Genomic DNA, 20,214 nt, shown 5'->3' with positions numbered 1-20,214 from the left:
TATCATCGTCTTGCTTATTAAATGAAGTTCACTTTCTTGAACAATGTGGTGTTTCACTGGTTTTTGCCTTCTGCAGGCTTTTACATTTTGACTTTGTATAAGTAAGCCATTGTATTCGATGAATTTAATCACGGGTCATGTTGGCCTATTTCAAATATATATTGTGTGTTATATTTCCTTGAATAAACTTTCTTCTTCTTCTTCTTCTTCTTCTTATCGATGTGCAGGTACTCTTAATCTTGACAAAGCATTTCTATATCTCATAAAGACACATCTACATATAACACATATGAGTGAAAATTAAAAGCTGCAAATAAAATGTTAGTTCCAGCTTTGATGGGTTAAACAATTTTATATACGAACATACTTTTTAACATAATTTAAAGTCTCCATTTTCATCCAATATTTGATACACCATGTATAACTTTCAGATAATATGTAGGACCATTCAATTGGAAACTTATAACGATTATTAACAATACTGAAAAATCAAATGAAATAATCATTGCAAAATATATCAGTAATCATTGGCCCCCATTACAAAACGGTTTACAATTTAACATGAACGAAATCAAATCTCGTCATGTTCTTGTAGCATGCTTCACCGTTAATTTCTGTGTTCTCGTAGCATGCTTCATTATCAGTTTCTGTGTTCTCGTAGATTGGGTCTTGAAGCGTCTCGTAGTCATGTTCATCGGTATAGTTTTGAGCAATAATAGCCGCGTCAATGTTGGTTTGTGGAACAGGGGCTACCGGCGTACCTTCAGTGTAAACATAAGCTGGATTGTCCATCATATTGTGTGCTTACGTATTGTATTTACCCTCGTTTTTTTTCACAGATGTTATAATAAACTTGTTCTGCTACGAGCGTTTGCAGACTTATGACACAACTTTCCGAGATTCTGGTGTTACTATTTCCGTGGTCAGCTTCCAGTCGATTTCTTCGTTGCTTGATAAAGCCAGCGTTGGTCACAGCCAGAATCACAACCACCACACATGCAATCGGAACAGCTATTTGCACCGCAGATACTTCCGTAGATTTGACTGAAATGTTTTCAATTGAACGAGACATTTAAGAAAAATAAAATTTAATTAAATTATTGTATGAAAACGTAGCGCGTAGATATATAGAGTAGGTCATGATTGGAGGATTTTCTGCCGTCCTTCATCACGTCGAATTTCGTATTAACACGTATCAGTTCCGATCGTGAAGCATGTTACAAACCAAACGAGACATGAGACAGTTCGTCAGAGTAATTCTTATTTTTGATTAACCTTCTTTCAATAAATTTCATTTTAATTGACAGTTTGCATTTCAAGCAAAGAAGCTGCATTTAGCTTTAACATGACATTGGAGTCTAGACTCCGGATTCACGTCATAAATCAATCGCATTTACGTGAAATATAGCTTCAGGTGTTCACACTTAAAAATATATTACAATTTTACACTAAAACAAACTCATCTTCTACTTTACACAGAAATTTTAGGCTTATCGAAACTCAAAATCTGACCAAGCAATATGTTTCACCATTCTGGAGGTTCCGTAATTATTCCTCTAGTAAAAATGGTTTCAGTATTTTGACATTAAATGTTATGAACATGTAAAATATGTTCTTCTAATTATTTCATCTGAATCAAGACATATTATTTAGTGTTTTAAGAAAGTGGTTAAAAAGAAAGTAAAAGTGTTGTTTCAAATGATCTTATTCATAGGCTTTTAAATAGAATAAAACATAGAATAATGATATATTTTAAATATTGAAAAAATTAAGTCATGTTTGTCGAATTTCTGTTTAAGAGAAAGCGATAAACTTCATTATTTTACCATTTAAGATGCAAATCAGTATACTCGATAGACATTTCAAAATGTACCTAAAATATCATGGGAACCTTCGATACTGTGGTTGTTTGTGTGCTGTTTTTGTGCTTTAAGGTTGATGGTTGTACAAGAAAGGCCTGACATCTTTGACCGTCAGCCATCTTCCTGCGAGCTTTGTTTTGTAACTTTCTTCATTGAAATTTGTGAGATTCATATAATTTCAAACAAACCCTCATTTCACCCATCCTTTAAATAAAATAGTGTACATTTCGTATATTTGTTCAATCCCCCCTTCATAATACTGTGCAAGATTATTTGTGTAAACATTTATGAATTACTGGAAAAAGCCAAAAGTGGACTCATTGTATACTTTCAGTTAAAATTTGACATCAGGTTAAATATGACTATTATCTTTTGTAAAACTTTGTTACCTGTAGATAAACGTTTCGATTATTTTTTTTTTATTTTTTATTCTCATGAAAGTCCTGAGTATTTTACCAAGATATCTTTATAAATAAAGATCTTTCGAAATGTTTTGTTCTTAATTAAGAAATTTTAGAAAAAAAAAGATTTAGAAATTATTGGTAACATAGCGTAAAACAAATATCATTGTTTTATTCAGTGACACTTGGAAACAATATTGAAAACTCTTTTTGTACACTGGATTTTCTGGTACAAAGGGTGATAATGTTCAGGATAATCATGGCCATAAAAACAGGGCTATCGTTAGACGTATGCTCCCCGACAAAGTACAAGTTTGAAAATAAAGTGTTTATTGCAAATATAATATTCCCTTCTAGTTGTACTTCAATAGTTAACCATGTGAACATCCAAGAAACGAGTTGGTTGTGGACAGAAGCACGATCATTAAAATTAAACGTCAGTATAGAGGATTCCTGTCCAATGATTTCGTGCTTATTTATATTATTTTTGAAATACAAGAGCAGATAGCAGATAAGGGAAGTGAAAATCGGAGAAGAAGCAGTCACAGTGTACAATATCCATCAATATGATAAATAGAAAATATTCCATATTGTTTGGTTTTCTGTATTTGTTGATTTATGTTGCATTTGTCTTTCAAATTACCAATATTATCATATCTTTATATGTACTATCATACCATATTTGACGCAAAATATATGCTAAATGTATATTGTACACATATTCCTGTACTTGACTGTTCTTGTACACGTGTTTCTGCACGTTTAAGTGTTCTTATACACGTGTTTATGTACATGTACGTGTATATGTTGCTACACGAACATGCACATGTTGCAGTTGAGTTTAAAGCTCGTTTGCGGAGTTTCGTTTTTACTTATTCTTATTCTCGCATACATCTCTTTCATTGATTATTCTATATGCCATTTTAAAAGTGTACACTGTGCACATACCCGAATAAGGTAGTTCACAATAGGAAGTCCACACGTACATATATATACCCATACAAGTAGTGTTTCTCAGCCTCTCTTTTACTCGTTCCACTACGTGTTATTATTGTTCATCATAGGTTGATATATCAATTATTCATTTGACAAGCAACAAATTTAATTTTATGGTATGTATTACGACACTAGATCAGAGTGGTTGGTCTCAATCCCTGGAAATAAGTCATGTTTACGAAACCATGAAATACAAACCTCAGCATTGTCCATTTGCTGTGTGGTAATTTATCCCGCCGCCATATTCCGACAATTAAAACTATTCGAATATTTATTGCAGTTGAGATACAAACATTTTATATTTAAGGATCAGGTGCTGTTTATTACTTTTACAGGACCGGACGTGCAGAATGTGTTGTAGGGTCACACATTCAAGATATTCAACTGCAGCTCTATTTCATGTAGGCTTGAACACAATAACAAACATTTTGTCTTTACCTGAACGAAATGAGTGTAAATATAAGCAGAAGATATTTGACTAAATAATTGTGGTGAGGTCTTTCAGCGTTTGGAAAATCTCCACATACCAAAATAATTTGTTTGTTTCCGATTACATTACCTCTCCAACTAATAAGTTCTGTTTGATGTTTTGTACAAGGTTTTGTCAGAATCATTCATAAAAGGCCTGACAAGGAAAACATAAAACGGATGGTAGTGGATTGTATTTTTGGATCATTTTTTACGAAACCATGAAATACAAACCTCTGCAAAATCCACTCGCTGTGTGGTATTTTATCCCGCCGCTATATTTCCAACAAAAAACTAGTTAAATATTTTTTTCCACAATTGTCTTAGTGTTATAAATGTCAATATATTATAATTGCAAAAAGCTAAATGGTGAAAGAAAATGATTTGGGATGTTTAACTTCTGACCAAATACATACGTCAGCAAATATCTTTTGCACTTAATTGTTGTGTTGTTGTTGTTTGTTGTTGTTGCTGCTGCTGCTGCTAATCTGTTTCATTCTTAAAGTGTTTTTAACCATAATTCAATCATTTATTCCTTATTTATTTGATTTTACTTGATGTAATAATCGCAATGTACCGAACAACCCATTTAAGCAGATTTCATTTCTTAAAGCCGCTCATGAATACCGTAATTGTAACATGCATCGTGTACTATACACCGCATGACTCACTGCTACATAAAGTTGTTACACATGTGACTGAACGGACACATTGATTTGTTCCTGTAACGTTCATTTCTCTAAAAATGGATAGAAAGGTAGTGCTTATGGTTGTGCTCCTTTTGAATGTATTAACAACAATATGTAGAGGTAAGTTTCATGATACCATACATTAGTTAATCTTTGGGCTAGGTAATGACAATTTTTAATATAATTTAAGTGAATATCATGTGAAATGAAGAATTTGTATAAGTATCTGTTATATTGTATCTCTTTGTAATAAATGTTTTATCGTATTTGAGCTATTAAAAGTCAAATAAAGGCTCAATTTTTATTAGACGCTTTAAAGGAAAACGTACCTTAAATATTTTAGTAACTGATAAATGGCTACCATAAATCTATTTATTGATTTACATGCTCATATAGAGCCTAATATAACTATTGTTTGATACCCAGTGCGAGGTGTATCAGTGTTGTTTCAAGGTACAATATAACCATAATTATGCTGTTTCCTCCGCATACATTCTCATTTTAACGTTTATTTGTCAATGTAGTTACCATGTTCCTGACGATCAATATATGTCTGGCTGTTACCAATGCACCTGACTCATCCTTAAAGGTCTATGAGTCTAAATAGGGAATACACACTATATAGTTTGCTAAAAGGTGAATCTAACTATATCAGAATTTTTCATTTCGAAAAAAGACTATGTATCATTTACCGAAACTGTATGTTTTTGTATCATATCAGTAAATAATACACTAAACCCCATTAAGCATTATAAATGAAATATTATGAAACATGTTAAAATATCCATATCCGTGAATACGAATTATGAGACATAACAAGTTTCAAAATATGCGTGATTAAATTTTGAGTACGACGAAGAATATGACTCATTTCTTATATCGTATTTATCACGGATACATATTTTTTATACAAATAACAATATCTATGGTAGGATGATATTCAGACTGAATTGCTTTGATATTCAACGAAGCATTTCATGAAGGAATAGATGTTATGACTTCTCAAATATCTTCATAGTAAAAATTCTTCAAACAAGGATATCCTTATTTCTTAGTCAAATACTTCAATAACAGGATTTTCACATTTAATTACTTCCATAGTAGGATTTCCTTATTTCCTACATATTTTCCATGTTTCAAGTACAATATATATCAAATATGATGTAGTCCACGTTTTTGAACTCTAATTAAAGACAACCTAAACGATATTTTTACGTTTTTGTAATCAAAGAACAAAAAACGTTCAAAATTTGTTGCTGTTTTTTTTATTTATGACGTTAAAACTGTTTCTGACAGCAGTGAAAAGTGCATCTGTATTAGCACTCAAACACTGGTTTTATTAGACAAGTCAAGTTAGTTTTTGGGAAATACACGTTTACAAGTTTACAAGTTTACAATAATATGTCTCTTAAAGCTGCACTCTCACAGATTGAATGTTTTGTCAACTTTTTTTTTATTTATGTTCAGAAATTGATGCTTTATGCATTTTTTTAAAGTGTTAGTAACATTAATTTTCGAACGGAAATATGAAAATCTGCGATCGGATCATTTGTCAGCAGTTTTCTATCACCGTGTTTCCGATATTTACGCAAAAATTGGCTCATTCCAAGCCAATAAAGTTGTCAAAACGGCTAATCTGTGAGAGTGTAGCTTTAAGTGTCTATCATTAACCAGTCAAGTAAATAAACATGTCAACTTGTATCGAGATCGCATCTTGCAGAAATATGATAGTTTCAGTCAATATTTTCCCCTCTCTTGATAAATGTTAAAACGGAAATAAAATTCACATTGTTTAATTGTTTGGATGACTCATATTAAATACATTCAAGTTTATACATAGCAAATTTATGATTATGTATTTGTATAGTCTTTTTTTCAATTCACATTACTTGGACACGGGATTTCTACGTTGTCGTCATTTTCATGAGATCCTTCATCTTGTATTTTAGGGGAGCACCTAAGACTTAACCCGGCTTTGTCCTACCTGGTGAAAGCGGAAGGAGATAAGCTACAGTTGGAATGTATCCACGAATACAATGTCACGGCGCAAGGGAGTGCATACTTCGCTAAAAATGGGAAAATGTTAACATTAGACAACGAGGATGATTACATTGTATGAACAGAACCCATCTTTTTTATGTATTATAGATTGACATGAATGATATATACACTAAGGAAATATACAAGTTAATACTAACTTGCCTTCAAAATTGCACAGTATTAAAAGTATTCAATTTTCAAGGAAACAAAATTCCAAATGATTGTGAAACTTTACCGATCCTTTACCAATACGTTTGGAAGGTTCAATAAGTGATTTCAATTAATAATGCAAGGATTACAATTGAATCAGAATCTTATTTTTCAGATAACATCCAAGACCACAATAATAAATACAGGGCTAGGGACAAAAGTAATAAAGACACTCATTAAAGACAGCACGACTTTAACTGACAATGGAACATTTGTCTGCAAGGCTGGAAACTTTGAAATCTCAATCAACGTCATTGTATTTCAAGGTCAGTAAGACGATACTTGCTAGTACAAAAAATAACCCTACGCCAAATGGTTTAATGCTGGTTCATTGTTTCCATAAGAGGGGTTATTTGCCCTACCCATATCTGTGATAGTATTTAATTACAAGGGTAAACGATTGTATTAGTATCCCTGATCAGAGTCAACTGGTGTAATCAGCAATCTGAAACAGCTCCTCCCTGTGGTTTCTAATGTATTCATTATTTCAGTTTTTCGGTGTAGGCAGTATCAGTTTCAGTATCAGTATCATGAATAAGCGTGATGACGAATTATATGTATCACCCTATATTACCATATACATGAACATAGCATTGCTGATCTTTTTGTCGCATTTTGATGAGCAACTAAACATGATTTCAATTTGCAGTTTCTTTTATGAAACCCCAAACATTGTTTCAGTCAGGGCAGTTTCTTTTGGCGCCTTAACTTTTTCAGTCAATTCAGTGTGTTTTGGGCCTAAGAAATTCTGATCGGGACAGTTGCTTTTGGCATCTTATCCAGCCTAGATAGTTTGTTTAGGGCCAAGAGTTTTTTCAAAGATAGCAGTTCATTTTGGCTCCAAAACACGTTTCCAAACACCTTCCCAGTGAAAACAGCCTGTTTTGCTAAAAAAAACATGTTTCAGTGTTAACAGTCTGTTTAGGCGCAGTCAAGGCAATTTGTTTGAGCGCACGGAACATATGATGTTTTTATATATTTTTCAAACAACAATAATAGGCAAAATTTACGATATTATTATGCAATTTCATTAAGACCCCTTTTACAATTACAATGGCATTTGCAATTTACAATGCAAATGTTCTATTTCATTAACCTGTGTGTACATGTCATACATGCATCACTACAAAAACACATTTATAACCATAAGTGGAGTATGTTAGGGATAAGAACCAAACTTTTCATTACATGTTGCAGCTTTAAACTAAAGCAGTTAAAATTTAAACGTTTTTGATAGAATAACAGAGTCAAATATTAAATAAATATATTTAAATAAACAAATATAATTAATATGTTCACTTTTTGCCAATCGAGAGTGATCAGCATTTCATTAGATAGTTAAACAGACAGGCACAATGTGAAAAAGAACCATATATACTATTAACTCTTTTTATACATTTATAACAAAAATACCCGTATTAAGAAGAATTTCAATAAAATGAAAGATATGTAAATGCTGAATATTATGTTGATGCATATGTCCCTTGTTGTAAACAGGAGAAAGATAAACAATTGAAGGAGTTATCATAACTGTGTGTGAGCACTGATGGATTTCATTACTACAGCTATTAGATATATAAAAAGATCACAAGTTGTAATGGGAAATATAGTTGAATTTAACTCGTGTTACTAACTGATAGAACACAAATTATGTCTATGTACATCACATGTAAAAGTGTATGGTAATACGTAGTGAATCCGGAAAACCAACCCTGGGCTTTTTATATAATGATATTTGAAAATAAATAACACAAACATTTATTTCAAAACAAAAGCAAATCTTAAAATTATTGTTCACATGACGAGGACATAAACGTCAATGATCTACTTAACCAACATATACACACAACCTGGCTTAGATTTTGCCAATCTAAAAGGACATGTTGATTCACACGGAATAGTTGTGTTGACATAAGCTCATGTGCATTTATTCTACTTCCATCTTTGAAATGTTTAAGTATCTATTTCGGACTTCCACGGGTGGCAATGCATTAGATGTATTACTCTTATATTAATGCATTGCTCATAGTTCTTTCAATTGTGTTTTACCTTAACATGTTGCCAATGAAAATAATTGTCTTAATCATGAACAGACCTGCACAGAATAGTGCTCGTCAACACATATTACAGAATGCCGTATAGCTTCTTTTACTCGAAGTGATCGCCAAGTTCTTTTAACGGCAAACGATATGGACTATCAGTAAACTCATATATGAATTCCATTAATAATTTCAGTTCTTCTATATGAATGTATTTTTGCATATGGTGTTAGTTTGTTTTCGGTGTTTGCATTTGCGTATGTGATGTTGATGTGTGTGTGTCAATAGTTCATTGTCGTTTGTTTCCTTGTTATATCAATATGCATTTAAGGTAAAGTGAACTGACATTAGGACCACAACTACTAAAATTAAATTATTTATCAAATGGTAGTCTTAAAGTCGTTTGTTTCCTTGCTTTGTGTCCCTAAACTGGGATTATTTTATGAATTCACGACTACTGGACTTGTCCCTGTATTTTTCATAGTATTATTATAATATGTTTATATGTTGATACATTATTTTTCAGTTACTCAAGCAAATGCTCTTTACCAAGACAACGCAACTGAGGTAGAGCTAGGATGTGCTTTGGAAGGGCTTAGTCCTGAAATTCCTATCGATTTTTACTGGTACAGGCAGAATGGTGCTAGGCTCCACGGCGATCGGTACAACATATCAAACAATGGGAAACTACGTATCGAAAAGCCAAGTAAGATATTGGAATATGTATATTAATGCAATGATAATAAAATATGTGTGTCTGAAACGCTATGTACATACTATAATGATTACAACAGGGACTCGTCTGGTAGTAAAAAAATAAATATAAAACTTGTTTTATCCTTTTAAGCCAATTATTTATGTTTCATACATCGCTGTGCATTTTCCTCGATAAAATGTGTTGTACTACAGTACGGCATATGTTTTTCAATACCGAAATTCATTCACAATTCCTTGATTTATTTAAGCTCTTTCGGACATCGGATCGTACAATTGTTCAGCCAAGTTCTATCCTCAGACTGAAATTGAGCAAACAATGTTCCTCACGTCGGTCTATCTCAATGGTAATGTATTTATGGCCGTAATAATTTGTTTAATTATACGATTTCACACTAATATACAAGCAAATAAATATTATGAAGATCCATGTAAACTCATTTCTATATCAATCCATCAATAAGGTTTTATATAGACGACTTCAATAATGGATACCACTCCTGGCAAATAAAGTAATGTGTGCGTCAGTGTCGAAAATTTGGGGAACATCTGCTGTAATAGTAATATTTCAGTGAGTGTTTATTTCTGGAATGTATTCTAACCAGTGTATCTGTTTTGTAATCCACAATAACATTTAAAACTACAATGTTTGCCCGATTTGTATTCTATTCATCTCACCAATACAATTGAATTCAAATGAAACCTACAAATCACTTCTTTATTTTTAATTCATTGGCTTTATTTAGAATAAATAAAGGCGTATATCTAATGGAGAATATCAAACTGACACAAAATTCTTCATTGGCTTTGTGTATGTAAAATCATTATTTAAATCAATAAGACTTTTTTTTTTTTTAAATAAAGCAGAACTGTTCTACTTAAACATATAAACAACACCCGCCTATACTATAGCTGATTCACAGTTAAATATGTTCGATTACTACACAAGAAGTTTATATCCAAAACAAAACTAATTTGTCGTATTTGAATCCGCCGAGCTAGTCTCAGAACTGTTAATCCAAGATTTAATTAAACAGTGCTTAGACGGAAAACTGAGCAAATGCGAAACACCTGAGCCAAATAATAAGCATTTTGATTGGTATGAAGCTAGACGAATGCGATAATGAAATGTTTTATTGGTTTGAAACCAGATTTAAAAAAACGGGATTGATAGAATTGAATATAGCAGTTTACGATATTTTTAACCAAATTTTATATAAAGCCAACTTCGAAATAGTCAACTACCTTATTCCTGAAATCTGTTATCAATTATAATTGTGATTATATTTGATATTACTCAAGATATTGCTCCAACTAAGGGACAAGTTCATAAATTGTAGAACAATGCTTTCGATGTTTTCCACGTTGTACGATAAAATGTAAAGTTCAATGTGTTTTATAAAACAATACGCTTTAATTGATAACGAAACCTTAAATTATTATACCCCTGACTATCGTTTTTTAGGGAATTTTTTATTTTAAATACCAACGTTCTCCCAAATAGAGGAAGGTTACACGGTACTATTACAATATCCTTTATGTTTCTAAAATTCCTGCGCAGTAATCGCCCTTGGCGAGCAGCAAAAAAGCGAGTTTTGAAAAATTATCATTGAGCTTAATTGTTTGTTTTGAAAATGTCATTCGAAAGAATGCATTCCAGATAATTCCCTCTCAATGTACAGTATTTTTTATCCAGTACTATTTACTTATAGGAGTAAAATGTGTTTACAAAAAAGCCCGGAATTCACATAAAATGCCGGTACAAATGAAAGGTGAATTTCATGCTATTAAACTTATATATTAGACCATTGACTCTATTGTTTTTGAAGTAAAGTGTGTATATTTACGGTAAAAAATTGTGTGTACCGGAGGATTAGCTTGGGAAACCCAGAATATCTATAATTCCGGGCTTAACCTATTGTAACAATATTATCAACCATATGTCATTTGGGCAATGAGCAAACAATGTTCCTCACGTCGGTCTATCTCAATGGTAATATATTTATGGCAAGGATTATTTGTTAAATTATACCATTTCATACTAATATACACGCAAATCAAAATTATAAAGATTCATGTAAACTCATTTGTATATTAATCAATATATTGATTGGTGTATCAGTGTTGAAATTTTTCGGCATATCTGCTGTAATAAGTCTATTTCAGAAAGTGCTGATTTTTTAAATAAATTCTTACAAGTGCATTAGTTGTTTAATCCACAATTACATTTTTTTTGACATTTGTAACTACATTTTTCAACCAAATAAAATTAATTACAAATTATGCTTAAAAAATACTCTAATATATAAATTGAGGTAGCCAAACATTTTAATACAATGGCTTTATTTAGAATAAATAAGAGCGTCTATCTAATGGAGAAATCAAACTGAAACAAAACTGCTCATTGGCTCTGTATATCTCAAATCAATATCTAAATAAGTAAGAATATGTTCTAAAAAGTAAAGAAATTATGGACTACTAAAACAACACACTTAAAAAGAAAAATAATTCATCGTATTTGATTCTGCAAACCTAGTCTCAAAACGTTTATGCCAACACGTATTTAATTAAAAAAGTGCTTAGACGGAAAACTGAGCCATAAAATAAATATAAGCTTTTTGATTCGTCTGAAGGTGGACGAATATGGATATTAATGTCTGATTGTTTTGAAACCAGATTTAAACAGGATCAATTAAGTTGTATATAACACTTTGCGGTATTTTTTTTAACCAACTGTTCTATAAAATTAGGATATGTTCGAATACTTTGGTTTTCCTTATTCATGAAACCTTGAATGGTGCCTCCATACTGTCTGTGCTGTTCGTATGGGCCCGATGCCGTAGGCAATACCTTTATTAATAGCAGCAGAATGATTACTATTTTCTGTTTGCATATCAGCTGCACCAAGAATACTCAACATTGAATGCACCAGTCAATTTCCACTGACACTTAAATGTAACGTTGCCGGTTTTCCACACCCAAACGTCACCTGGGAACAGGATGGGAACCAACTAAATAGCACTGTCGATTCGTTGTACGTTTTTATGGGAGAAAGTGTTATTGTTCACAATAAGAACTATTCTGGTACATATACATGCCTTGCAAAGAACGAACATCAGCCATACAACGCATCAGCTGACATACATATAAACGGTATGTTGAGATCCCTTTCATATCTATACCATTAGTTAAGATTTTGATATATGTCGTAAAGACTAAGGTTTTTCTTCCATTAGGGAGATAGGGCGCGATTCAATAAAGGTCTATTTCGGTTTTAGTAGTAAATTGAAATTATCTATGTGTTTCACCATTTTGCTACATATTTGTATGATTTAAAAATTAGCTAGTATTAGAATGTACACCAAGTTGAGGAAATAAAAATAATCAATGTGATATCATTTGGGATGATTTTATAGATTAATGATAATTCAATTTACGACAAAAATCATTAATTGAAGCGACCCTCAAAACTGATATGATGTTATATGAGAAAATCCCCTCTTAAGAAACACTATACAACTCATCGAGATACAATCTTAAAGGGTGAACTTTTAATGAAGTTTGTGTAAGAATGTGTATGATTACATGTTGCAAGGATACACATTTTGTTGCTGTTTCTTTAAATCATGGCCCCATTCTTTGTGAATAATTATATTATTTATTTCGGGTCCTTGATATGCCTTGATAACAGGCGATAGAATAACGCTTGAATCGGTGGTAGGGGATGTTGAGGTCAACATGGTTATCAGATGTAAAAACATAATATGATTGTTAATTAAGTATTGCTGCAATTTTCTTTCAGACTTGCCATTTTACTTGTACAGCTGCAAGTGGAAAAGATAGTGAGCCTCATCATAAGTTATTGTGCAATATAAAATGACATCAACTTAAAAACTTTTCGTTAAGATAGTGAAAATGTATTTTATTTATAAGGCACATTCCAATCACTTTCATCCTGTCATTTTATAGGCTAATCATGAATTATCAGTGTTCCTGTATATCATCAAGTGATTAATCATATACGATAACATAAAATCTATTTTAGATTCATCAATATATTAATGCTTTTGTTAATCGACTTATTCAGGTAATTCATATCTTGAATTCAACGTTTTCATGTTCCTTTACACTGCTGGCTTTGTGTCGACCATCCTTCACCTTTCTACTATTAATGCTTGAACAACTACTGATAATGAGCATTCACAGAAATGCCTAAATTATAATTGATTTCGATTTTCCCCAAAGGAAATGGCATATATTTTAAACTTGAACTACTGGTCAGTTTTTAAATAGTTGAAAAATATTTCTATAGCTTCCTTCATGCATGTTTTAGAATAATTAAATAAGGTTTGCACTTTAAGATCAACGTCAAAATTATATTAAATTGTTTGTAATTGATACAACTTTGCGGTAAATTTGAAGAAAACCGGTATGAAGCAGTCACGTGTCCTCCCTTGCATAGCATGCCTATTATATGATATTATAGTTCAGCTTTTCCAATATGATACTGTGTTTTCAAATTTATATCTTCGCTGAAATAATGACAAAATGAAAAAGGACAAATTTAAGACATTTAAGCATAATTGTACGCAAACACTTCATTTGTATCCGCATTCATATTCATAAACCAAAATATTGCTCGCTTAGAAAATAAAAAGAAACCCTCCCTTCGTCTGCACCTCATCCATGTTCTTATCTGCATGCTTAGGGCGATTGTTAACGGAACCGGACAAGTATCGAGAATTATATTGACAAGACGCTAAAAAGCACATAAATGGAACACGATGCTTTCTATGATACTGAATTGTCAGTTTACAAAAATGCTGATTAAAAACACGTGGCAATCCAATGCAAACGCTTTCAAATAAGACAGCACTACATGCAAGCTGTTATATCAAAATGTATCCATCATTTGTGTTAATAACTATTAAACACAATTTTTGGTTGGTGAGTCGGAATGGACCTTTCTTCATTAATGCATTTATTAATTTATTTAATCCATTGTTATTGTTTACATAGAGGTTTTAAAAGATCAATTGCTGTATTCGTGTTCTCAACATCATCATCATCATCATCATCAGCATCATCATCATCATCATCATCATCATCATCATCATCATCATCATCATCATCATCATCAACAACAACAACTTCATCATCTTAAATGACGCACTAAATGCTATGTCAATTGAAATAGATTGATGTGTCAGAATGCTTTGCAAAATCCAACGAACGATGGCTTGTGTGATTGCGATGTTTTTCTATCTGGAATAAAAGCGTGGGTATATATATAGAGTAAATATTCGTGTAACATTGTCTAAATATCACTCATGAACAAAATCATCGAAGTTATCTTTTCTATATTCATTTACTTTACACTACCCTTAACTGACCGAATAATTTTCCAACCTTCCCATCTATTCCTTCGTACTATAATGCACTTATGTTAATCCAGTCAAATCCTTTTTTTAATAAATGTACATTTAAACTAAATTATGTCATACAAAGATCGCATTAGCAAATTAATCAAATTCATCTTCGATCTTGCTGACAATATCCGTATTATACTTCGCAATTGCGCGATAATTTTCTGAGGAGGCTGTGGACGGGGGAGGTGGATACGACACTGCTGTATACCATTTCTCGCCATTTAGTAAAACATCTAAGTTCACTCAAACAGTATTGTCAATATCGATCTTCATGAATTATATAAAAAAACGATTTTATATATTGAACCGTAAATGTACTTTTGTGTGCATAGTTTTTTGACCTAATCCATTTGTTAGTTATTTTAATTTTTAGAAATGATAAATATGATAGGTCTAAGATAAGAACAGGGTCATTATTTGCAGTCCAACGGGGTTTGGAAAGCATATACTGCAAAATGTAATGTAAAAAAAGAACAGGTTAAATTAGAAATAAAACTAAAATTGAAGGTGTAATTCGAAATACATTAGGTTCTTACCTTATTTGTTAAATATTTTTAAACAAGCCCCCCCCCTTCCCCTCCAAATCCCTCCTTAAAAATGCCACAAAAAAACACAATACACAAACAAACGAAAATGTATTACTCTACACTGTTACGAATGAATCTGCTACATTCAGCTTCATAGCTTTACACCTTGCACCCCCCTTCCTGTGCTATGTTAGACAAAAGGGCAATGCAGTAAAAGGTTACTGTACTCAAAAAGAGAAATAACATTTCGAAGAATATCATAGAAAATAATGCCACCCTATTTGGTGGCCTGGAACGCGTATACGCACGTTGAATATTATATTTATTTTGCTAGTGTCAATAAATATTAAAATATAGCTAATAGAGATGACAATAGCTGGTAAGTGCAACAAATATTGTGGCTGATAAACAGCAGATCCTAGAAATTTTAATTTTGATTGTCTTTACTATTTGTTTATTGTGTGGGGGTTGTAGCAATGCGCCGGGTAATGTTATTAGTCTGAACACATTTTCCAAAGAGGAGAAACTTGGAAAACAATGGATTCGTGCAATTCAGATAACGAGTTCTGAGTGTTCCAGGGCCGGATGGCACCGTCCCTTGAAAAGCGTTTCTGCAAATGGACAGCTTGTGTGCTCTGAACATTTTGAGTTGCCGATGTTCACGATGACTACCAGAACTAGCTGGAGTCTCGTTCTAACATTTAGAACTGATAGACAAAGCTACATTATTTGGCAACAAACTGAGGAAAAGAAACCTTGACAAAGGTCTAGCAAGACTGTTAGTGCGCAAGCAAGAGGTGAGGAGGTTATGTTTCATAGTTCATTCTTTATTTTATGTCAGTTTGCAAGAGAATATATTGAATCCATGTCCAGGATTATTTTGTAAAAATATCTTGATTGGTTTAACAGTTACATTGTATGAATACATGTATGTATATCAGGATGATTCGGCATCCTATAAATTGTTCCGATGTATTAAATATAATCAATCTTGGCAATTGATACAAATACAGAAGTGAAATAGGGAGAATTTACCTAGGACTGTCCATTTCTTTGATGGGTGGCATATTGAAAAAGGAAACAAATATTTTGTTTAGCTGTATAAACATACATGTACTATCTAGGGTGAACTCATATGCATATGCCATGACCTAGATTGTCAGTCTATATATCCATTGAACAATAAAATTGTATTGTTGATTTAGCCCAACTACTTCAGATATTATGTAAGAAAAAAGTGCTGAAGATGAGCAATTATTATTGTTCATTTTTAGACAGAGCTTGGCTTAGTTAAATCAAAAATTGACATGAACGTTTACAATTAGGTACCACATGATCTTACTGCAAGAAGTGTTTCAAAATATGAAGACAAGTTTATTATTCATGTGATCAATTCAAAACTGTATTGAAATCGAAAATGAAAAACAAAGATTTAGCTTATGGCACTTTTTGGCATTTTTCCAAGGCACTTTTATATTACATATTTTACTTTAATTGTTTTACAGCTGTGAAAAAGAAACTCATTGCGCTGTCCAAAGAAAAATAGTGCAACACAGTCTGAAAGTGGATAAAACATAACAAATTACCAGTATTGGTAGGCTGCATACTGCCAGGGAGAGGACGGCTCCATGGTTGCGGCCAATTGGCAGTCACTAATCAACCATATTCAAGACATTCGACTTGGACATGGTGACCTCTTCCAGCAGAGCCAACATGGTATCCATGAACCCGGACAATGGTTGAAGAAAGGGCTCTAAGGCAGCTGCACATTTTTTCTCAACAAGAGACTGTTACAATTGTCAATTGAAATTAGTTGTATGACAAAGATTAACATAATAGTACAAGATCTAGAAAAAACATCGAACCATAAAAATGTCCATACATTGATGAGGTAATCACTATAAGTTGTTAATAAAGTAATAATTATTAAGTTTACAAACACCAATAAACGCAATATATACTTGTGTTTGTCATTCATTGTAAGCTTACCTGCAAATTGATATGACTTACTAAAACACTTGGTCACAACATCTGACAAATTGATGCCATATATCTCTGCTGTCTGCAAAGTACGATGTCAAACCAATGTGAAATTATCATAGAAACTCTTATGTAGTTATAGGGGGGTACTAAGCGGTTATTTTGCGATAAGTATATGTATACAATCATTTGTAACTATATACCTTGTGTAGGTACCACTATTAAGCTTACTGGATGATTGTATACATTAAATTTTACCTCTAACGGATGCTATAAACCAAATATCTCCAAAGTTCTTCATATGAAATGCAATGAACCTCTTGGAAGGAACAAAACCTTTCCGAAATATTTAATCTTTACATAAGGTTAGGTTGTGAACCTGTCCATAATGCTACATTTCAATTATCCAACAAGAAGATTATTAGCGTATATATTAAAACAGAAACAATCAGACGCGGGGCGGGGCTAATACTCACCTCTTAATGCGAATGTTGTATGTACAATTTATGAATTTAAGTAATCTACAATCTATAATATCTTCTTCGATTGTTTGAATAAAAACGTTTTGAAACTTGCTAGGGGTATTTTTGATTAATTACAATAACTATCCCTACCTTCAGAAGCGTACGTTGCTAAACCAAATAAAATTACGTTGACATCAAAGTATAACATTAATAGCTCGTAAGATAAAAATAGCTTATTTGTGTGTCGAATACTTAAAATACAACGGGTCAGAATGGTGTAATATAGTCGGATGTTGAGTTTCGATAATCTTCAAGTTATTAGTTAAGCTATTACCCAAAGGATTATAGTTTGTTGTAGTGTAAGTTCGCAATGTAGTTCAGAGAGTGTCAACCAAAAACTATATTTCACGAGTTGTGTAGTCACGTAAATGCGAGTTATATATGACATCATTTTCGGAATGTAAATTCCAGGTAATGTCGTGTTCAAGCTCAAAGCAATTTCTTCGCTTAAAATACAAATCTACATTTTTCTTAATAATATTAAAATGTAGGGAGGTATTTTATATTATTTTAAGAAAGCAGGTTTTTTTGACGACCTGTATTAAGTCTCGTTGTGTAGTCACGTAAATGCGAGTGATACATGACGTCAATTCCGGAATGTAAATTTCAGATAATGTCGTGTTCAAGCTCAAAGCAGTCTCTTCGCTTAATATACAAACCTACATTCTTTATAATAAAATTAAAAAGAAGGAAGGTAATTTTATACTTTTTAAAAAGGCACGTTTTTCTGAAGGCCTGTATAAAGTCTCGTTCGGTGTATTAGCATGCTACGCGTACGAAACTGATACGTGTTTGCAAGGAAATTGACGTGTTGCAGGATGCTATCCTAACGCGCTAATTTATCATACAATAATATAATTAACACTTGCCTTTCTTTAATGCTCGTTCAATTGATATATTTCAGTCAAACCTATTCAAGTATCTGCGGTGGTGATAGCTGTTCCGATAGCATGTGTGTTAGTTGTGATATTGTCTGTGACCATCGCTTGTTTCATCAAGCATCGAAAAAAAGAACGGGAAGCTTTTAATGGAACTAATAACAATTGTGTCAGTGGTAGAAGAGTCGTAAATATTCAAGATCTCGCATCCGACGAAATAATGTCTTTAAATTGTCAACTCGATTTATAATAGAGGCCAATGTGCAAGGATATATTTTGCTATTACCATTTCGTTTAAATTTAACTATTGTTCATAATTAAACTTCGTGTTGCATTTAATAGTCCTACATTGTTATTTAAATGTTCTACAAGCGTTATTAGATGTTTGATGAAGAATGAAGACTTTAAGTTATGTTTAAATTGTTTATTAAAAATAGCAACATAACATCATTCCTTTATTACATAGACAAAGATGGATGTGCTTTGATTAAGACGATAATCCAAATTTGAAATCATGGGTTTATAAGTGAAACACTCACTTCAATTCTTATGATTTATTCATCGGTGGTTGTATCAAGATAGTTGAAATGTTTAATTATTTTTTTTATGTTTCTAGTTAAACAGCGATTACGGATTTTTTTATACAAAACTTTTAACGGATTTTTATTTCATCTAACAAAGCAAATCTTTAGATTTTATTTGCAGGCTTTAAATTTCACTCTTATTTGAAATATGTTTGTTAAGAGAATCTGCACATAGATAAGATGTAGAAGCCGGTAGAAGGCACAAGCCAGTTGCAATACCGCATTGTTATAGAGCACTGTGTTTCATGTTATTTACAAGAAGATGAATTTCATTTTACTTTTAATTGTCAATTGCATGGCGATTTGAGAAAACCATTTTTGAAGAAGTAATATTGTACAAGCCAAATATATTTCAATTTATTGCATTACTGTAATCAGAAAATATGGATGCTATTAGAACTCTTGTTGTGTTTGTGTATAAAGCATTAGATTAAGGGAAATATTAATCAAGTATTACATTAAAAACAAACGCTATGATATATATATATATATATATATATATATATATATATATATATATATAAGATATAAGATTATTCGGTTGTACGATTGGCTTATGCAATTTATATTGTACCATGGCTATATTTTGAAATGTGTCTGTCAACAATGCATGTTTACTCATGGCATGTTGCCTGGATGTTGTTTTGTAAAAAAGACTCTGCAATGAATATATTTGTCATAGCTTTAAATTTGAAATTCGATGTTGGTTTAATAATAAAACGTTATTCGGGTAATTTTGAGGGGTTTGTTGTCTGTTTTTGATAAATAATGACAACTTAGTTGATAAACTAACAACCATACATGATTTGCTTAACGTACAAAATTAAAATGGCAAAATGAAAGAAACTTATGTTTTGTACGTCTAACATAACT

The 20,214-nt window shown here is 32.1% G+C and overlaps 1 protein-coding gene across 1 annotated transcript; it reads left to right on the top strand.

Annotated features, from left to right (window-relative positions):
• The first annotated feature begins 4,472 nt into the window (after positions 1-4,472).
• Positions 4,473-19,805, top strand: LOC128216030 (hemicentin-2-like). The gene is made up of 7 exons (XM_052922624.1): positions 4,473-4,536; positions 6,366-6,529; positions 6,782-6,932; positions 9,232-9,411; positions 9,671-9,766; positions 12,318-12,572; positions 18,784-19,805. Exons 1-7 carry the CDS (start codon positions 4,473-4,475, stop codon positions 19,005-19,007), a joined length of 1,134 nt encoding a protein of 377 aa, XP_052778584.1. The 3' UTR covers positions 19,008-19,805.
• Positions 19,806-20,214: the final 409 nt, after the last annotated feature.

This window comes from Mya arenaria, chromosome 14 (genome assembly GCF_026914265.1).
Source record: "Mya arenaria isolate MELC-2E11 chromosome 14, ASM2691426v1".
NCBI lineage: Eukaryota > Metazoa > Mollusca > Bivalvia > Myida > Myidae > Mya > Mya arenaria.
The sequence above is the reverse complement of the archived record's forward strand: the minus strand, read 5'-3'. Positions and strand labels throughout refer to the sequence as shown.